The sequence below is a fragment of the Gambusia affinis genome, linkage group LG14 (assembly GCF_019740435.1).
Source record: "Gambusia affinis linkage group LG14, SWU_Gaff_1.0, whole genome shotgun sequence".
In the NCBI taxonomy this organism is placed as follows: Eukaryota; Metazoa; Chordata; class Actinopteri; order Cyprinodontiformes; family Poeciliidae; genus Gambusia; species Gambusia affinis.
Genome location: NC_057881.1, coordinates 8614987 through 8635594, shown reverse-complemented (window position 1 = coordinate 8635594; position 20608 = coordinate 8614987). Strand labels below are relative to the sequence as shown.

Genomic DNA, 20608 nt, shown 5'->3' with positions numbered 1-20608 from the left:
ATATATTCTAAATTCCTTTCCCAGTCCTGCAGAGAAATATCACATTTCAAACAGACATTTTCCCCATGACAGGAAGATTGTGATAATGGCTAATTATCTCTCACTTTCCTTCATTTGCTTTCATGCAGCCCTCGCAGGTGAGTTGACTGAATAAGTTAATGGGGAGGAGAGGCAAAGACCTCAAGTCCCAAGAAGAAATTGGTATGCATGGTTTTGATTCAACGGGGAGAAGGTCACTTCAACAATCTGATAGGCCCCCTTTGAGAAGGAGGAGGTTTAAGAAAGAGATCGTGACAGGAAGGTGAGAGGGAAGAAGGAAAGGGAAGATGTGATGTGTCAGGAGGTCTGGATACACTGCCTCACCCTGTCCTCAGTGTGACAGCCCCGGAGGTGTGATAACCTTAAATTCATGTCCAAAGACCTGTGCGGTCACGCTCGCTGATGAACACAGACTAACATCCATCCCAGGGCATCCTCCCGGCTCCGTGTAGCGACGGTGGGGGAGTTAATCACCCGTGTCCGTGGCCTTTAGCTGCTCTCATTAGCGGTGAGCGGTGGAGCCGTACCCGATCCATTAGCAACGCTGCCGGTAATGATACTCTACCAGCATTGGCGGGCCCGCAGCCAAAAAAGGGCCTCGCAGCCCGCTGTAAGCCCCTCCATTACCGCCTCCTGCTGCACGTCGCCGACATCCAACAAGGATGGAGAGGCGGAGGGGGAGGGGAAAAAAAGAGAAAGAAAACAAATCGGACCTCCCTTTTCCCTCAGTCCGGAAGGCAGCAGGAAGAAGAGGGGAAGTTCCCCGGCGGTTTTTATCTCGGATCACATCCGTTGGCGCTGCACCACAACATTATCTTTCCAAGCCTCTTTGTCTTTGTCTGTCGTTCTTTCAAGCAAAAAAAAGGCTGGAGCATGTGATGAATGTGTCGCGCATGCAGCTGCACACGGGAACACATGCAGACACTGATGCGCACAGTTGCGTTGACGAGAACTGATGAAGGCGTGTTCTAATTAAAACTGGGCCCATGTTAAGGCTTTCACCAGGATGTGGGAAAAGCCTCCTCCGCATTGCGTGTGGAAAGCGTGTGCCTGACATGTGAACAAACTTGTGTCATGCCTGTAGATGCCCACCGTACAGCGAGCCTGTTAAAAACCAAGGCAGGCGTGACTAAAGGAATGTAGGCCACAGGCTACAAACCTCCTGCTCTCCTTCACAAGCAGTTAATTCCCTTTTTACTCTTTATTTTTAATTTATTTATTTATTTCTTCAGCAGTTACCCGGTGTATTTGCTTGGCCTTTTGAAGTTGTGGCGGGACAGCAGGACATCTCCCCCTCCTCTTTTTCCTCTTTTTCCGTTACACACACTTATCTGATCTGCTACGCTCGCCTCTTGGTGGACTCATATACTCTTAGCGCCCTCTGAAGGATCCACAGAGCATAGCAGTGTGGGCTTTCCTAATAGTTGTGGGAATAATTACGTTGAATGAGTGTTCCGGGGAAGTATTACGATCTGCTTTTGATGTCAGGAACGTATTTCAGCTCTAATATGTTTCTGGGATTTGTGATTTTAATGAGTGTCTTAGGAATTTTCTTCTGAAAGGATTGTGTTTAACTACATGCAAGTATTTTTTTAAATTTTTTTAATTATTTTTTTTGTGATTGTGTTTCAGTACATGACTGCTGCAGCTGCCGCCGCTGCACCTATGCAAGGGACCTACATTCCCCAGTACACTCCTGTGCCTCCAACAGCCGTCCCTGTCGAAGTAAGACCCACATGCATGCTTAAAACCATGAAAAACAACAAGGGATAACATTACATAACTCAGCAAAAATATTACACTACTTACAATTTTTTCATTTCACTAAATTGTTTTTTTTAATTGCATATTTTACATTTTGAAATCAGAGGCATGCATTTTTTTTAGTTCTCTTTACTCAGTCTCCTTTAAATGAACTAATCAAAACAGTAAATACAGTTCACTATGTGTAGTGTTCTCAGCTTAAATAGACACAAGTTGTTCATTCATTTTGTTTTCTAACAAAACAAAATTAGTCAACAACAATAACACCAAGAAAAGTAGGCAACAGGTCAGAAAGAAAGACTTGGAGATGTTTAAAAGAGAGTTATGTTATAAAACAATGTCTCAAGCTTTGAACTTCTTACAAAGTAGTCTATCCAAGAATGGAAAGTACATGGTACTTGCAAACTTACCAAAACCTGTTTCGTTAAACTGACAGGCCAGAGAAGGAGAATATTAAATAGAGAAAAAGCCAAGGGGCTCAAAGTAATTCTGGAAGAGCTGCAAAGGTCCAACGCTCAGGTGGGAAAAATGAAAAGTACAAATCTGGCTATTAAAGAAGGGCATCAAGAGAACACAACATGGGGAGGATGTTCATTTTTAGCCTTCATAGACAATGTGTATAGCAGAAAACTAACTCAGCAGATTCTGCTGAGCAGAATACGGGTGTGGCAGCATTATGCTGTGGGATTGCTTTTCTTTAATAAAGTCATTAAAGTCTGTCAGACTTGATGGAACGATGGCTGAAATCAAATGCGGCAAGAAATGAAAGCTGATAGACACGTACTCCAAACACCATCCCACTGTAACTACAGACAAAGGTAGCACTAAAAGGTGCTGACACAGATCGAGCTGAAAGAATATTTCATCACCACACTACTGTATTCTAATTGTGATTTGAAATTTTTCCAGTTCACAAGCATGCACTACTTTGTTTTGATCTGTTTATATAAATTCCAGATGAAGTACATTAACATTTGTTGCTGTTATGTGAACAAAATGTGAGAACATCGAGCAGAACAGTCATCAAATGAAAAGCGCTGAATTAGGATTATATTTCTCACAGTATTTTCTAGTAGTTTTCCCAGACCAGAAAATAACAAGTACAAAAAGTGCAAGCAAAGCAGGATGAGTCAGAAGTTTGATAGTATTTGGGAAAGGCATTTGAAGTGCAGCACAGACTTCCTCTCCTCCTCGGTGGTTGTCTGAGCTCCTGGCAGGTTCAGGCAGTCTGCTCTGAGAAATGATGAACGCGTAGCGCTGGTAGGCGTGCGGGCAGCGGGGGAGAGCGGGCAAGCTGTCTAGCGGCTGACAGTGCGGTCATATTCAGATGGACTATCAGTCGTGTATCAGATGACAGGAGCTGAAGTGAGACACAGTGCCGGCGGAGCGGCCTCTCTCTCCTCCTGCAGCTGCTTCGAGCCGGTAGCTACCTGAAACATCCGTCAGCTACAGAGGCCTGGTTAGCCCCCGCCAGCCACCGGACAATGACAGTTTCCCCTGACACATCCATTAGTTGCCCCTCTCTTCTTCTATTTTCTACCCTTTTAGACTCCTCTCCCCTCCATCTCAGAAAGTTGCTGCCTTGGCTTTTGAAGGAGTTGCACAGAGAAGAGGGATGTAGTTGTAGCATAGCCCTCGGCGTCTTCTTCCTATTTCATCCTCACCACTGTCCTCTCAGTCCTGGCGTCGGCAGCGGGGTGTAGATCACCGTATCGGCCGGTGACTGCAGGGCTGATGTATGGACAGGACATCTTATCCTTGAGAGCTTGTTAAAGGTGATTGAGATGACTCAGTGATGGGCGCAATCAGTAACGCTCGACACATACAAAAGGCTAAAAGGGTTGTTGTGATGGATTTAGCGCAGACAGCCATCTGTAAAGAAGTTTTTCACCCCAAATACTAACTGTCCCAAGTCACAAATGTCTGTTCAGCCAAATAAGAGAAAATTCACATTTATGAGTGGTTTATCTTTTAGTTTATTTGATAAGCTACTTGGACTATCAAAGCTTTGATAACTTTCATAGAGCTTGTACTTTTCCAGAAGTTAAATGTCACCTTATGAAACCTCACAGGTACTTGCCAGAACTTTTCCCAAACTTACAATGTATTTTTTTTTTCAGACTTACTAGGTACTTTGAGGAACTTGCAAAATGCTTCCTCTGAAACTTTTCCCAGAACTTGCAAGGTATATTTCCTACAACACACTATGTAATTACCAGAAACTTTCTAAGTACCAATCCTTTTCAGTTGCTTGTAATTGAAAAGGGACTGAAACGTACCCACCATATTTTGCGAAGGTTTGCAAGAAAGTATCTAATAAATTTCATAAAGAACCTTAGTATGTGATAGGTTTTTCCAAGCACCTTGTGGAAAAACAACTCATAATTCATTCCAATTCATCTTAAAGCTACCCACTAAGTTTCATGAAAGTTTTAGATAACTTGTTGGTAAATTCCAGAAAGTACCTTATAACATCTGGGAATATCTAGTAATTCCATCTATGTACCTTGAGGATTCTAGGAAAAGACCTGGTAAGTTAAAAAAAACCACACAAAAACACCCTGATAATTTCCAGAAAGGTTTTGTTTTTGAGAAAAGCACCAGGTAAATTCCTACCTGGAATCAAACACTGCCATGTTTGATTGTTTTTTCGATTATTTGTGTTAAAAAGACAGAAAAGAAAAAGTAAAAATACACACCATACACACACCGAGTAGCCTGACGCTGTCACACACAGAGGTCTTACTCAGCCCAGAAATTTCCTGTGCCTCTCTTCCAGGGAGTGGTGACAGATGCCTCACCCCAGACGGTGGCTCCTTCATCACAGGAGGTGGCTGGCCAGCAGCAACAGATCCAGGTGGACAGTGCCGATCATGTTCCTGCTTACTCATACCAGTCCAAGTGAGTAAGTCTGACAATGGAGGACAGATGTTTTTGAACTTTAGAGCCAAAGTCACTTGTAGGTCATCATCCTTTAAAGAAAATACGGCATCAGTGGCAGACATTTTCTATAGCTAACATTAAACTGTTATTGTAGACTGCGCTTGATTGATCTGGAGGTGTTCCCGCCTGATATTGATAAAACACGGGCATAAAATGAAATTATTATTTGACCTTTTTGATTGCCAGAGCGGATGAGGATACAACTTTAATGACTTAAAAAAGGGAATTATGATTGAGTCCGTCAAGTCGAGGTTTTGTTGAGCCTTTCGCAGCATTTATTTCACAATTTAGCTTTACTTCAAAATTCATGTTAACTGCAACCTTAACTACATCTTTCACAGTGGAAATAAAGATGAAGAAAACACTTTGCTGGGTTTCCTGGCTTCTGGGAATCAGTTATTACAATTCACAGAGCAAGGAAACTGCTACGAAATGCCTACGGCCACTGATTGTTGGAACTAGCTTTAGAGAGTCTCTGTAAAGCTTTCATTCATTATGAATTATGTACCAACTGGCCTCTTCAGAAAGCTGTTGTGATCAAGGCATTCACTTAATAGGCTAATTAAGCTATTTTGTGCTTCCCACTTTTGTTTTATGCATCTTACTTTTCCTTCCACTCTACGGTCAAAATAATGGGCATAACGAATTGTGGGAAAATGTCAAATTAGTACATGTTTTATTTAAATTTTCATAATCACAAACCCTTTTTCATATATCAATGATCTCTGCATGTCTTGGTGCCTTTTGTCAGTAAGTGTGAAAAGCTTTATATTATCCTTTTGTTGCAGTTATTCTTTAATTTCACAATTTACATTTGTATCCATTTGAAGATTTCTGAAGATGAATGCCATTTGAAAAGCAGGTTTTCTTTCTTATGTTGGAGTAAAGTGGTAGAAATAAACAAATGAAGTTGTGGATTGCTAATTAACGATATGTTGGAGTAAAAATATAGGCTTTCTTTTTTAAATTTAAAAAAATTTTAATTTTTTTTAATTAAAAAGTTAATTTAAACTTATATGAGTTGTAAGGATTCCACATAATGTGGAATCCAAGGTTTTCTTTTCTGTTTCCTGTTTTACTCTCAGGGTTACATGCACTGAAATTATTATTTTCCTTTTTTATTTAAAAATAGATTTTGGGGAGAGAGTTCGGCTATTACCGTCAGACCCAACCAAAAAACAAATGACAGCATTTACAAAAAGATCACATGTGCCCAATCACTCAATGGTTCTCAATCTAATTTTTTTAAAATAATTTTTAAGTCTTCCAGGATTCATATAAATCTTGACGGTGCTGTATTCCCTTACTCAAAAGAACAAAAAAAAGCAGCAAAGCACTTCAGTCTGAAGAATGATTTCTTGAACAGAACTGGCATTTAATGCTGATTCTAAAATAAGACATTAAGACATTAGTCATATTATTCCAGTCTGCTGGTGTCATTTTTGGCAGCTTTTTAATTCTTTATTGTGTCAGCTGTCATCTCTGTTGCTCTGTTGTGTTTGTAAAACTATTCTTTAATTCCACCAACTCCAAACCCTTTTTTCTCTCTCTCTCTCCCTGATTCTCTCTTTCTCTCTCTCTCTGCTTTCTCCTCTTTTTATCAGATAGCAACGGCCTGAGCGAATGTTCCTGTGACAGCGTTGCCTTGAGACAGAGGGTGGCTGCACTGTGAATGTGAGGAAAAGAAAGAGATTACTTCCAGATTGCCCAGGCACCAAAAAAGAGACACTTTTTTTTTTTTTTTCATTTCCTACCTGGCCTACAAGAAAAAAAAAAATCAAGACTGAGGCAAAGAGTGCTGAGGAAAAGAGGTGATGTGGGGGAAATTACTGGGCACAGTGCAAAGAAGTAAATTGTTTTAGTCTGGGAATGAAACCCGCCTAAAGGGCTGGGCTGAAGCTTGAAAAGCTTCTCAAAGAAAATTCTCAACTAATTAAAAAAAAAATTGAAAAGGCAAAAAAATAAAATAAAAGAGAAAACAAAAAAAATGGTTGAATGCGCTGGTAGGTGATGAAGTTTATTTTGTAATTAGAAAGGGGGAGGCAAAGTTTGAGATACACACAGAGATTGTCTTCCTCAGATATTAAGCTACGGTTTCTTTTCAGTCTTTTTTTATGTTCTAGTGTTAAAGCTTAGTTTTCTAGATGTATTTGGAAAAAAAGAGGTTTTTTTTCTTCTTTCTTGAATCTTCATGGCCTTAATTTGGAGGGCGCCAGAAACTTTTTACAGAGTGAAAGTCTGACGTCTAGTTGGGAGGGTTTAAAAACAAAAAAACAAACAAAAAAAAGCAAACAGTCTCTTGGACCTCTATGGGGAGGGGTTCAAAATGCTGAATGAGTCGCTCTAAAGAGAAAAAAAAAGAATCTATCACATAAGCTGTACAGATTTAATAGAGAAAAGCTTTTTGTTTCATTTCTTCGTTAGAAGAAAACTTTGATAATTATTATGTCAGAGGTAACTACGTGTCAGAAGTAAACAAAATGTCTGTTGTTGGGATGGGGTGGGAGGGCGACGCATCGAAGAGATTTTACACAATGGGAAAAAGTAGAAAACATAAGAAGACACGCTGCGCCGTGGGTGCAGCCTGTTGCAAATGCTGAACTTGTTTTTTTATTCTCATTATCATTTTACATGCCGCTCTCGATGACATTAGTGCTTTTTATCTGCCACATTTTACCTTTTTTATGAGCTTTAAGATGTTTCTAGACTGCTTTGCTTGTCACACTGCAAAAAAAAAATAATAAAAAAATAATAAAATGAAAAAAAAAAAAATGAAAAAAAATTCAAATAACTTCTGGCAGTGAAATAAAACGGTAGATTCAGTAGGAGCTTATGGTTTAAACCAATCAGTGCAAAAGCAATAGAAGAAATTGTTGACAATTTCTGTAGTCTTTCCTAGTTGTGGATCAAATGCAGCCCATGGATGGCCATTTTTATACCAAAGATGAAGAGACACTCTGAACCAGAGTTTGCTTTTGTTTTTCCCCCTTTTTTCATTTTTAAGTTTGATTTTCTTGTTGTTAATGTTGATGTTGTTGATGTTAATGTTGTTGATGAAGTTGTTGTTGCAGTTGTCGTCATTTGTTTGTTTGCTTATTTTTCTTCTTTTTTTTTTTTTTTTCTTTTTTTTACCTTAATGGCCGGACCAGTCCTACAATCCTTCTCAACATTTTGTTTTAGTCAGAGCCAGGATCATTTTTCATGCTTGTCCGATCTGTCTCTCTTTCTCTTACACACATCCACACACACACACACACACACACATACAGCATATATTCTCACAGAACACACGTACAACCTCAATAATAATTGGACAGTATTTAATTGTGTGATGTTATTTTTTTAGCCTCCTTTGTGGAGGTTTTGATGCTTTGAGGGTGTGTCTCACCTCTCGCTCAGATCCTGCAGGGAAAAAGTTGGCTAGAGCAGAGGAGGAAGGTTGCTGGAAACACTCTGAGGTTTTTCCTCTCTGTGGTTTCTGTTTGTCTCTTTATCCTTGTCAATTCAATCAATATTAACTCAAACATTTCTCAGCGAAATAAGCTGCAGTGAGAATCAGTTTGCTGCTATTTTTTATCTTGCTCACTATACCATCCCAACATGCAACTTTCCTCACATTTAAATAAGCTGAGTGACATTTGCTGCATCTTTTAAAGCAGGTAAGTTACTACTCATAAAGAAAATTACACAACGCAGGCTTTGTCATATCAAGAAGTGATTGCATAAACTTTGACACCACATGGCACTCTTCTTTTTACCTTTACGGTATATTTCTGTGTATTTACTCTGTCTTTGATGTCTTCATGCCTTCAGTCAGGCGGCATTAGAAGGCTGGAGGACAGGAAATGACTGAAACCACTTTCTATGCTTCTTATTTTCTTTTAGCTTGCATTCCTTCTTTGTTATATTGTTTAGCTGCAAGTTTCAAAACTAATTCAAAGTCTTCATGTAGAATGAAGCGCCAGGAATCGTCATTTATCAAACATAAACTTCAGTTAATCGGATTCATGAAGGGCTGCACCAAAAGCTCTGCTCATGTACTCTAGCAAGGCTGTGGTCAATTTAGTTGACATTTGTTACACCATAAAGGATTTTTTTCTATACCTTTTTGCTTTTTGGTGAAGTGTCCAGCTGTCAATTATCTTAGTTTGGAGACCGCTTGCCCTTCATCTAAACCTGTAAATGTGTTGGAAAGGTGAAAAGAAACCCACAGCGTCAATGTCTGTTGATGGTTAAATGTTGTTGTCCAGTTGTGAAGTAGGCAGTAAAAGTCAGGCTCTGATGGGGCTTAATTTGGGTAAAAACATATGAGCTAGCAAAGTTAACTATGTAGCTTATTTTTGTATTCTAAAAGTATTTTTCGCCTGATCAAGATGTGTAAAAGGCTTTTAAAAAATTTATCTTTTATAGCGTTAGCTAAACGTCACACTGAGATTTGGAAAAATAGACGATTTAATTTGAGAATATTTTTTGGAAGGGGACACATTTCATGTCATGTTTGACATAATCACCAGCATAACAATTGCCACCTTGCAATGCATTTTTGTACGATAATTCAGTTTAAATATTTCAGGCTGTCTAAGGCATATGTTTGATGCAGAAGGTTATTTCTTCTACCGACTGCTCCAAATGGGCAAGACAAGAAAACGTAATATTTTAGCGTGATCATTTTTTGTTCATTTTCAGAAAATCCTGCTCTTATCTTCAATTAAAGCACCTTTAAAATGATTAAAACAGCTGGAACTGTGGCAAATAAGGCTGAATAAGTTTATTTTATCACCATTCACAGACGTTTACAGAACTGTAGGGAGCCACCAGGTCTATTAAGATTTGTCACTGTAGAGAATGCTGTATGGACAGGAACTGGCTGACCTAAAAAAGCCATAAAAATGTCCATGTACGTTTAGTGTTTGGAGTAATAACTTAATATAACCCCAGCTTTGATTGTAGAGCATTACTTTAACACCAAATTCTATCTATTTAAAGATGCTGAAGCCATATATATTTATGAGTCCTATAAAAATTTTGTAAAATAGCAACCCAGCTGTGGAAGTTTTGCTGACAAAATGTTTCAAAAATGCAGTTCATAGCTTCGAATAGGAGAGAAAACAGGTTATTAGTCTGATGTTGTGGGGGGGAAAGAATTAAAGACTTGCACAAGCTTTTTATTTGTCTCCTTATAATAATTCAACTGCCAACACAGAAAGTTCATGACCTGGCGAATTAAATTTAGTTTTTTCACTAGAAGCTGTAAAACTGCTTCCATGCAGTAAGGGACTGTAACCAGTCCAAAAATAAAACGTTTGAACAGAGAAAAGGCTGGCTACAACCAAGCAATGGTGCCTCGTTGCCATCAGTTCTCCTCTGTGACACTAACAAGCCTCAGTTGAAGTGTGTTTAAAGCCAAAAAAAGGACAAATTGTCCTGAACACCTTCCTGATTATGTGCCCAGTATGGCAGAGCTGTGGGAACTAAGTGCGCTCCTCACCAGCCATATCCAGTCGCTGATGGCAGCTCCTCGGTCGCCCTCCACTCCGAGTGCCCGTTATGCCCCTCGTTATCCCACCAGGTTGCACAAACAACTCCCTTTTCTCTGATCCTGTCTTTCCATCCCTGAGCTGCATGATGTTTGCAGTGACTTCACATTCGTGGACTGTCCCCAAGGAAGTCGTCTGTGGGAGAACAGCAATTTCTGTCCACATTATTGCAGCCTGTTTGTGTTTTCAGTGTTCATCCTCCTGCTTTACCCCAGCTGTGGTGCCGCAGCTAGAAAGAAAAAAAAAAAAAAGACAACTGGCACAGTTTATGTGCCATGGAGAGGCCAGGCTCCTTTCTGCTCTGATTTTCCATCCCTACCTCGTTGTTTGCCTCCTCCCTCTCATAGTTTCTATCCGAGGTCTCTCGTCTTTATTAGGTGGTGCAAAAGCAGAACCGCAAACCAATTTCAGTCACTCTTGCAATGAGCCTTGACGGACCCAATTTGTCTCCCTCTGGGGCAATAGGATCCACTCCAGTGTCCCTCAAAGACCCCTTTCTTCCTGAGAGAGACGGAGAGGAGGAGCTTTTTGTTTGCTAATGACATATTTTATTTCGTTAGTGCTACTGATGGACTGCACATTGCAGAAAAAAACTGTCATCATGCACGGCAGCGTTTGTAAGTAACAATCAAATTGAACATTTAGTGCCTTTTAACAAAGCTTCCAAATGATTCCATGTTCTCTCAGTAGTGAAGCACATAGAAGAGCTTTTGGAAGAACTTATGGAGTCTCCTCAATGGTGCTAAAGGTGGAGCTACTTTCCATTATTGGACCTCAAACTAACTCCATTGACTTGACATTGCACAATTGAAGCTGGCCCACAGGTGTGTGCTTAAAGCCATAATATATATATATATTTTTTTTTTTTTTTCTCCATCTTCTTTTGTTGACCAACATTTTTTTCCTCTGGCATCTGCAAGACACAAAGTCAGATCAAACTATCAGTAATTATTCCAGATAAATTTGCAGTTTATTTTGTAGGCTACCCATCTGTTTCCATTCTATCCCTATCTATTTTCACAGTAAGCAAACCATTTCATACCTACTGACTTAAACTGAAGCATCACTTTATTTTTCTTAGTAGAGATGTATTTTCATGAAAATTGAAATAGATATAATCATAATAAGGCTCACAATTCTTATTATTTAGTTTATTTTAGAAGACCATCCTTCTGTAGATAGATGTTATTTATCTTAGGCATGTAACCACTTAGAGAAGACAATGGCTTTGTTTTCATCCATCATATAGTTGTGCAAATTGGAGTTACAAAAATAAATTTGCTAAATGTAAACAAGGCAATTTTGGTAAAACACGTTTTTCAATAAAGTTGGATGAGGTGGTTTTTCGGCTGTATCAAAATTAGTGTATTTCGCAAAACTGCGATGGAAATACTTTTTTTCCGCATCACACAAGTTATGTGATAAACAACCAGATGTTACTACTGCCGGAAAAGAGGAAGAAGACGACAGAAAGTGGTTGGAGGGTGACAGCGTGGCATGTTTCTTAATGACTTGTTGCTTAAACAAACATATTCATGTGTGATTTTATTTGCATTTCTCATTTAATGAAAATAATTCTGAAAATGTTTTTTCAACATTAGCAGAATGTCAACAAGGTTTTGCTCACATCTGTAATGAAAACACAGCAAAGGAGAACATCAGCAGAAATTCCTGTAATCTGTCCCTAAGGGAGGTATTAAAGTGGACATGAACTGGCATCTTCTTGGTACTAAATCCACATAGATTTCCAGAAAGGTTTTGTACAAATCAACCCAAATTATTAAAGTAAAATATGTGGGAGTGATAAGTTGAGAGTGCTGCTAGCTGTGGCTACCAAACTGTTATCAACTGTATGTCATTTTTTCCTACTTCTGGTTTACTGCGCTACATTTGCCTATAGTTAACTCTAATCTCTCACTGGGTACCTTCTCTCATACAGTTGTGTTTAACAGGTATTACTGGGACGTAGAGCTTGACGGATACACTGAGACACGGATCTCAAGCAAGTTTGTGCCGTTGAATCAGTGTACAACCAGGAAGAGTCCTTTGTTTTTGTTCAATTTACAATTTTCAGCAGTTGTATACCAGAATCAGAGTCGCCCAGCAGCTTAACAGCTTCTGTTCTTATAGAACAGAGAATATTATGAATCCTAATAGGACTCTTAATGCATGAGTTGCACATCAGAGCACAGAGTGTCCTACAAATGGCCCGAGATTCAGTAGTAATAGCATTATGAGAAATAGGATTACAAATAGCCAAGAGATTATCTGTGGAAAAAATGCACAACTAAGAACATCAGTTCCATTTTGCTAATGGAGACTCAAAGAAAGAAAAAGACATTAAGGCAGGTGTTTTGCTACCAATATTTCACATAGATCTGAAAGATTACCCAACAAGCAGGAATGGCTTTTTTCTTAATAGCACAATGGAATAATGTACCTTTTCAGAATACAAATACCTTCTTGGTAAGTCTGCTGAAGGCATGCCTGAAATTTTAAGGAGGCTGTTGGAGAAATGTGCCCCCAGTCAGATCATGTGTCAGCACAAACCTGGAGCCAGCAATACCAGAAGAGAAAGGAGAGGGTGATCATTAGCTCTTGTTGCTGGGCAGAAGCGAAGTTTAGAGAGCAGCAGCTTCCCTGTTAAGGACTTACAGAGGTGACTAATTCGACCCCTCACAAATTAGGAGTCTTCTCTCCGCCTCGCTTGCTCCATCACACTAAGTAACTGTTTCCTTTTAGGCAAAACAACTAGTTAATTTGTACCCTTCTCTGTCTCCTCGCCTGACTGCTACTGAGTCAGAAGTCCTTTTACCTAGATTACATTTGTTTTCCTTTACTTCAGTTCTACAACCTGCATGTTTACATATTTCCAAAGATCAGGATGCCTGAATCAGGTGAAAAGATCATTCATTTTCCAGCAGAACTTGAAGAAAAGCAAAGGAGCTAACTTACCCATTTCAGTTAGCTGTCATATAGCAGGAACAAACCTAACAGAGTTGCTGAGGGGCGTAAGTGTGGGTTGTGTAGTCCAGTTGTATCTTTTACATCTGCAGAACACAAACATGTGTGTCCTCTGAAAGAATATCTGCATATGAGGCAGCAGGGATTCTTCAGAGCGTTTCCAGTCCTCGAATAATTGAAGCAACTTGTCACCATCCGATTACTTTGATCTTAATAGAGGAGGATGTCTGATCTGTCTGCATAGAGCTTTTTGCAGATGATGTGGATTAATTGACATTTTGTATCAGTGATTCTTGTTGTAAACAGTTTACAACAAAGTATAAAGAACTCATGGGAAAAGATGGAGCAGCCCCACTGTCTCTTGGTTGGAGTTAAATCTGTTTGTCAAGAATCTTGATTCTTGTTCAAGAGTAAAACATGGTAGGTAGAGCAGAGGTGGGTAAAACTGGTCCGCAAGATTTGGCATGCTGCAAGTTGAAAGCTTGCTCTTCAGAAGCTGACTTATAAAATTATATTAAGACTTGACTTCTGTGATAGTGTACTAATGGTCTCTTCATAGCGGGGTCCATTTATATTTCAATGTTTTTCTATGGTCATGAGCTGAAATGAGCTTTTTTTTAGCTTTGAAAGGAACCTGTTGAGGGGATGGAGATCTGAATGTTCCACTGGAAGATCCACAATTCGCTGCAGGAGCTCGAAATTCATTCCGGGAAATTATCTAGGACCCTGTGACTCGATCCCCAACAATTGGATTGGCTGAAAGATGCTGTTATTGTTTATTCATTGGGAGTGCCATAAAGTTTATGCAATCACTCTTTCAAGAGATATTGTATTTCAGATTGTAAATAAAGGATCCAACCTGCTCGAATGCAGTAAATCTTACTCACCCACTGGCCTAAAATTAATCTCCTAGCTAGAGGCAAAACAAAAACAGCAATATTAGAGCAGATTTTTTATCAAATCTTGGGGCAATATTCTGGTTTTCTGTAATGTGTCCGTCCATCAAGGCAAGGTGCTTTCCCCCCCCCACTGCCTTTGAACACATTCACTCATTCACTTCCTCGTCTCTCAGAATCACTGCCATCTCAGTGTCACAGCCATACTCTCATATTTCCATGTCCCGCTCAGCTGTGAGGCTCTCCTGGATTCATCCAGTGTGAATGAATTTGGAGCCGTCCTCCATTGATCGCCATGTGTTCGCATAAGCAGGAGTTCAGAGTTCCTCTCGCTGCGGAGTGTCAAGGAGAGCCGCGGCTCAATAACTCACTTTCGCACAGTCACACTTAACGCATAATGCAGTGGGAAAATTGCTCAAACGAACCCTCCCCCCCTGCTGGAGCGAGGCCCTGGGCTTTTAATTGATGCTTCGGTCCACCTCTGATGAAAGCTATCGATTGGCTGCAGAACCCCTGGAGCTCCAGGCAGCCCACACACACACACACACACGCACACACACGGCCCCGTATGCATATATCCACACACAGGCCTCATGGAGTTCCAACAGCTCCTCCAGAAAGGTAAAATCTGATAATACTAGGAAATAATTTTAAGGAATCCAGCAAAGAGAACTATTTATTAGGACAGCAGAGCAGTTTTTCATAACTTTTTTGCGTTCATTTTGGTTGCATTTTCTGTTTTTTCACTTTTGTTTTTTTTGTTTCAGCGCTGAGGAGGATATGGTCACGCCTCTCACACACACTCACACACGCGTGTGCACGCAGGCGTTGCTTGGTTCATGCGATCTTTGAGAATTCATCTGTACATCTGTGGATGTTAGGAATTGACTTGGGTTTTATGAATTGTTTTTTTCTCTCTCTGATGAAGCTTTCAATAAAAAAAAAACTGTGGGAAAAAGCAGAAGGGGTGCATATTTCCTGTTTTTTGTGGTTTTTCGCCGGACCATGAGTCCATTCAAAACAATTCATGCACGTAGTGTCTGAAAGTTTTGATCTCGATTTAAAAGAGGAATGTGTATTCATGAGTTTGTGCTGTGCTGCTTGTCTTAAAATACGCCATGCAACATCAATTGTTGACATTATCAGTCAATAATCAATAGACGGAATGTGATTATGTCCATTATTCAACAGAATAATGAGTCCATGATTTGGACTAGGAATGTAAAAACAAGTTCAGTTCTGAGAATTGCATGATGGCTTTTTGGAGCTTGGAGAAGTCTCTGAGTATTAAAAGAAAATTTATTTTATTTTTAAATAGAATTTAGTTTAATTTTGGCTCTGATGTCCTTTGTGTCTGCTTCTGATTGGTTGAGCGATCCTTTTTGACAACACCTTCTCCAGAAGCTCATGTTTACAGAGAGTTTGATTTCTGAAACTCCATTCAATGTCTATTTCTTTGAATTTTTGTTCAATTTATAAGCTTCTCTGCAGTGATTTTATTTGTTTGGGCGGGGATGGGCTAAAGTTTTCCAACATTTTGTTTTGTTTTTCCTGTTGCTTTTTTTTTTTCTCTCCATATAATTAATTTTATTCATCATTGAAAGTTGAGAACGTCCAAAGCCTGTGTCAGAGCTTTGGACGTAAAGGAACATCCAAGCAGACAGATTTCCTGTTGAAGCAAAGACCGACCGTCCCTCCAGCTGTGAGAGTCCAAGGTGCAAATCGAATGAGCAAAGGCAGCATGTTCATTCACCCTTTTTCTTTAGTTCTGGGGCCAAATGTTTACATATCAAGTTCTACTCCCATCTCAGAGGTCTGAGAAAACCCTTAGTTGATAAAATCCATTTCCTTTGGTTTCAGATAACCTCCAAAAATGTTTCATTTGGGCCAGGAATCCCAAAATTATTCACACGTTTATTTGTTTTTGTTCATTTTTTTGAAAGCAAAAAAATGACTGCGGTAGTTTCAACAGTTTTTCATTGGAGCAAAAAAAGTTGCTCAGATAAGCAGCCACCAAGTTTGGTTATGCCGTTTTAAAGCTTATTCAAAAAGTCAAACCTATCTCTCATTTTTAATTTAATTATAAAAATCTCACATGAAAGTTTGTCCTTGTAAGAATGAAATCCAGCCATTGTTCTCAAATTGTTCATTATAGACAGCAAGAATGTATTTATGGGTATGATCTGCTCCCCTAAAATTGCTTCAGTATATAGATGAGGAAAAATCCCACTCTGTACATCAAATTTACATTTTTACTGCGAAGAACAGATTTGAAACAACCCCACCTGCCACCAAAGGTTATTAAAAGTTAAAAAAGCAGGAAATAAACTGGCCTCAAACAGAGAGGATTTCAGTTTTCAGATCATATTTATGACCGTAAATAAATTGTTGAAGACAAATCCTTTCCTTTTGGTGCCCTTCCTGTGTTTGTTTCATAGTCCCATTGCTTTCTTCCTGTAATAATCCATGTTTTCCGGTGGACCAGCGTGCCCTTTGTTTGACCCGTACCCGAGTGCAGATGAGTTTTCACACCTGCCCAGCTGAACTGGACCAGATGAGGAAATAAGTTATTCCTTACTTGAAACATCTCTGCATAGATTTTATTCAGTTTATTTGAATAGTTCCTGCATGTAAATGTACTAGACAATTTTTATCACTTCGTTTTTTCTTTCACTTAACTATTAGTGAGCAGATCCTACATTGATCAATAATAAATTTGAGTTTTTTAGTCTGTCAGTGATTGTCACTGATTTTTCTCGGTTGAATTCTTTGTGTTAATTTCCCAAAAAAATCCTGAGAAATATTCAGACACTTCGTTCTTTTACTTAAATTAAGTCAAGAATTGAGTTTTACTTCTCTTTTTTTTGCTAGATTGCTTTATGTTTTATACAATAAAACAATTTAAAGTGGCAGAACGTGGCTATATTGTTCCATTTTTTATAGAAACGACTATTATTCACAGAGGATCCACACGGAAATGAATCGTGGAGATAGCCTATTATCTATATGACTAAATCAGTGGGAAGTAAGAAGAAGGCCTGTTATTATCGCCCAAGCTGATGGCACCTGCTGCGCGCCGACCTTGGGCCCTTACATCCTCTCATAATTACAGCCCTCACAAGTGGAGCTAATACATTTCGATGGGATTTCCTTCTTGCAGCTCACTTGCACTCGTGTGCAAGTAAAGTTGTCATGATCAAAGATGAGGGAGAGTCTGTGGTAGGAAAAAAGTGGATCAATGGCAATCAATCCTCCTCCTCACTCTCATTTAGGCCCAATCAATTGCTGTCCTTGTCACCTCCTTGGACGCTTGTACTGTCAATACTTGCAGCTGCACAATGGCCGCTGTCTGGGAAGTCTCTACAGGATCAAAGCAACAAGACCAGCACTCCGATACGGCCTAATGGAGAACAATTGACTGGCGAGCGTGGATTGGATGTCAGGAGTTGCTGCTTCCTCCCTTCCTCTTGCTAATCTGTGGATGTTTAGAAAAGCCTCTCTCTTCGACAGAGATTATCGACCATGTGCTGCATTTACAGCAACATTTATGCATCTCTTGGAGAGACCTCTCTGTGCCGTGATTTTTTTTTTTTCCCTCCTAACTTCACACTTTATGGCTGCGAAAATGCAGTGGGATCCTTTTTTATCGAGTGAAATGCCACAGATTGAATCTCACTTGCCTCCCTTGCAGCAGCCTGCATCCTTATCGGGGCTTATAGAGATGTAACAGCAGAGCGCCACAAGGGTGCAGCATACCAACACAGATGTTATCTTGCATGTGCTTTTCACAGAGGAGGCAGGATCCCTCCCTGTCTCCGGCACACACACGGAGGCACATCCACACTCTGGATACAGATCAAGGACATTTCCACTGGGGTAAACTCAGCACAACAACACAGCATGTCATTCCAGTGAGATGAGAATATCTAAAGATTAAGAAGGAAGAGTCTGGATACATTAACGTCAATCTGCCTGCATGATGGGCGCTTTATATGACATGGGGAGGAATGCTTCATAAAATGCTTGGAGTAGATGATAATTCCTGCAGAGATGCTACTTCCCTGCTTCTAATTGTGACAAATTTACAATAAGATATTGTTTTTTGAGGTGAAAAACAGAGACAAAAGTGCATTAGATTAATCGCTTCACAAGATTTTTAGAGTTTCTTTATTGAAGAAACATAATTGCAAACACAGCTCTCTCTTGTGCATCGTTGTCCTGATGTAATAAACATGACCAGCATGATGCAAAGCAAGCAACAGTAATTAGCTGGAAACGTTACTTTGGATGTAAAGGTAATCAATTTGCCTGCACAAATGATCTATATGGACCTCTGGGATGCAGAGATTCCTGATCCCAGTGAGCCTGAACACAACAGATTTAATTACACCCCAGCATAAATTGGTTATGTTTCCTGATTGAAACTGGGACCTGTAATAACCCTGAGTGCGCAGCAGCAAATTGAGCAAACGTGCTCATCGCCAGCCACGGACACACCTGGTGCTTCCCTGTGCTCCACTTACAGAGATGTAATTGAGGAACAAAAGAATTAGCAGTGCTGGGCAAAAATCTGACAAAGCCTTCCTGGAAATTGGATTATTGTTAAATCTTGAAATATTTTTGTGGAAAATCAGACCAATTGCAAAAGCAAAATGAGATGCTCTCAAAGTTTAGAGATACTGTATTTCCATTTTACACTTTTTAGATCTAAAATAACAGATGAGAAACAGATTTTGACGGAGCCTAAAGTAAAGTTTGTTTACACATACCAGCATGTGTGCCAAAAATCTTTCAGTTCCCAAATAGGTGGTTTATGTAAGTAATAATATTGTTTAAACTTCCACATTTTTTCACATTCCAACCAAAAGCTTCATTGTACAATATTTTATCATTTTATAAAAATGAGGTGGGTGGTAAATATCTAGGCAGTTCTTTACTGGAGTATGTTTTTTAGGGGTAAAAAAAAATGTTTTTAGTAATAGGTTTACTGGGATTTGAACATTTCTACTCTAGCAATATTGCTATGAAGTACCGCTACTCTTATTGCAGTAAAACATTTGTGTACTTTACCCACCATGACTAATTTCAGTGAATGAAGAGCAGGGATATTTTTGCCACACCGTGCAGCAGAAACAGATACACACAACTACAGTTAATGCTAAAGTGAGACTTCTTATTTAAACACAAGCTTTGTTGGTTTCACTTTATTTTCCATCTTCTGAGCCTGCTGCATCACTTGCAGCTCAAGTGTAAATTGTCGTTGGAAGAGCCTGACCCAGCTGAAACATCCATATGTTGGTAAGCATTGGTTTTATTAAATACAGTTTTTAGTCTTTTTTTAACAAAGTTTTTGGACGGCTACTTGAGTAAAAATATGATGAAGTCATGTTAGCCTTACTCGAGTAATTTTAGGGACTCTACCCACCCCTGCTGACCAGTACGAAGTAGTGCATGACTGTAAGGTAAAAGAGAGAAAACAAGGTTTTTCAACAGCTTTAAATATGTAAATATGAAAAGTGTGGCATACATTTGTTGCAACAATTTGTACATTGATGCCCCTGAAGGCCATTTGGATTTAGAAAAGAAAGAACTATTTTCTTCTTTGCTCTTTTTGCCCTTTAAATACTCTGCAGTTTCTGGTGAAACCTGATCAACTGTCTGGTTTTTTTTATTTGTTTTAGGGGGTTTTTCAAAGCAGATCATGGAAGACAATCATCATCAGTACATATTATTTTAAATTTAAAATTTATTTTGCCGTCATATTACATAAGCTCTAAAAATGAAGGAAAATTTTATTTTTCATTTAATAATTTTGATCAAAATTTTGTCCTAACTTTGAAAATGTTATCAAAGTTTCTGACTATTTTCTTTAGTGTGCAGACAGATTTGTCAATTTCCTGTCCTGCGGTGTTCAGATGTATTCCTGCTTCAACAGCCTCAGCGTGTCATCGGGTTCTGCAGGAGTCTGATGATAAATTAACATGCGATGTGTTCATTTGGCTGTGTTGAGGAAGAGACGCATCTTATGCAGGACACCTGCCTTTCAGGACTGACCTTGGATACCACTGTGCTAAATTAATAGCACAGTGGTGTGGATTACAAAAAAAATAACTAAATAAAAAGTCAATAAACTTTGGAAAAATGAGCACTGTGATTTTCCACAGCGCCGTTTGCTCTGCCTCCATGCTGGCAAAACATCTAGAAGCTGCAGCTTCAGACCTACATATTATTTCACCTGTGCTGAGCGCATGTGTCAGGAAACAAGTTGTGAGCGTGTTTGCCAGATGTGCTCCTGCAGCCAGCAGAACAACAACACGGATCTCTTTGCCCTTCTTTCTTCCACAATGGGGTCCCATGTGGCGACACACTCGTTCAGACAGCCGCTCCATTTCAATATTTGCAAGATGAATTACTATCATTGTGTTGTGGGAATCCGGAGGCTCAGCCAAAGCCTATTGAACTTCT

General features: G+C 39.4%; 1 protein-coding gene across 16 annotated transcripts in view; it reads left to right on the top strand.

Moving 5' to 3' along the window:
- rbms3 (RNA binding motif, single stranded interacting protein) overlaps window positions 1-15130 on the top strand; it is a 312168-nt gene extending 297038 nt beyond the window's left edge. For 4 of the 16 annotated variants that reach the window (XM_044138142.1, XM_044138144.1, XM_044138151.1 and 1 more), the window contains 3 exons: window positions 1672-1764; window positions 4559-4704; window positions 6355-7518. In XM_044138142.1, coding sequence (XP_043994077.1) covers window positions 1672-1764; window positions 4559-4704; window positions 6355-6418 — 303 coding nt within the window. In that variant the 3' untranslated portion in view covers window positions 6419-7518. Of the gene's footprint in view, window positions 1-1671; window positions 1765-4558; window positions 4705-6350; window positions 7519-14910 lie in introns of those variants that run through there. The other 12 variants (XM_044138148.1, XM_044138147.1, XM_044138155.1 and 9 more) reach the window with 7 other exon arrangements.
- The last annotated feature ends 5478 nt before the right edge of the window (window positions 15131-20608 follow it).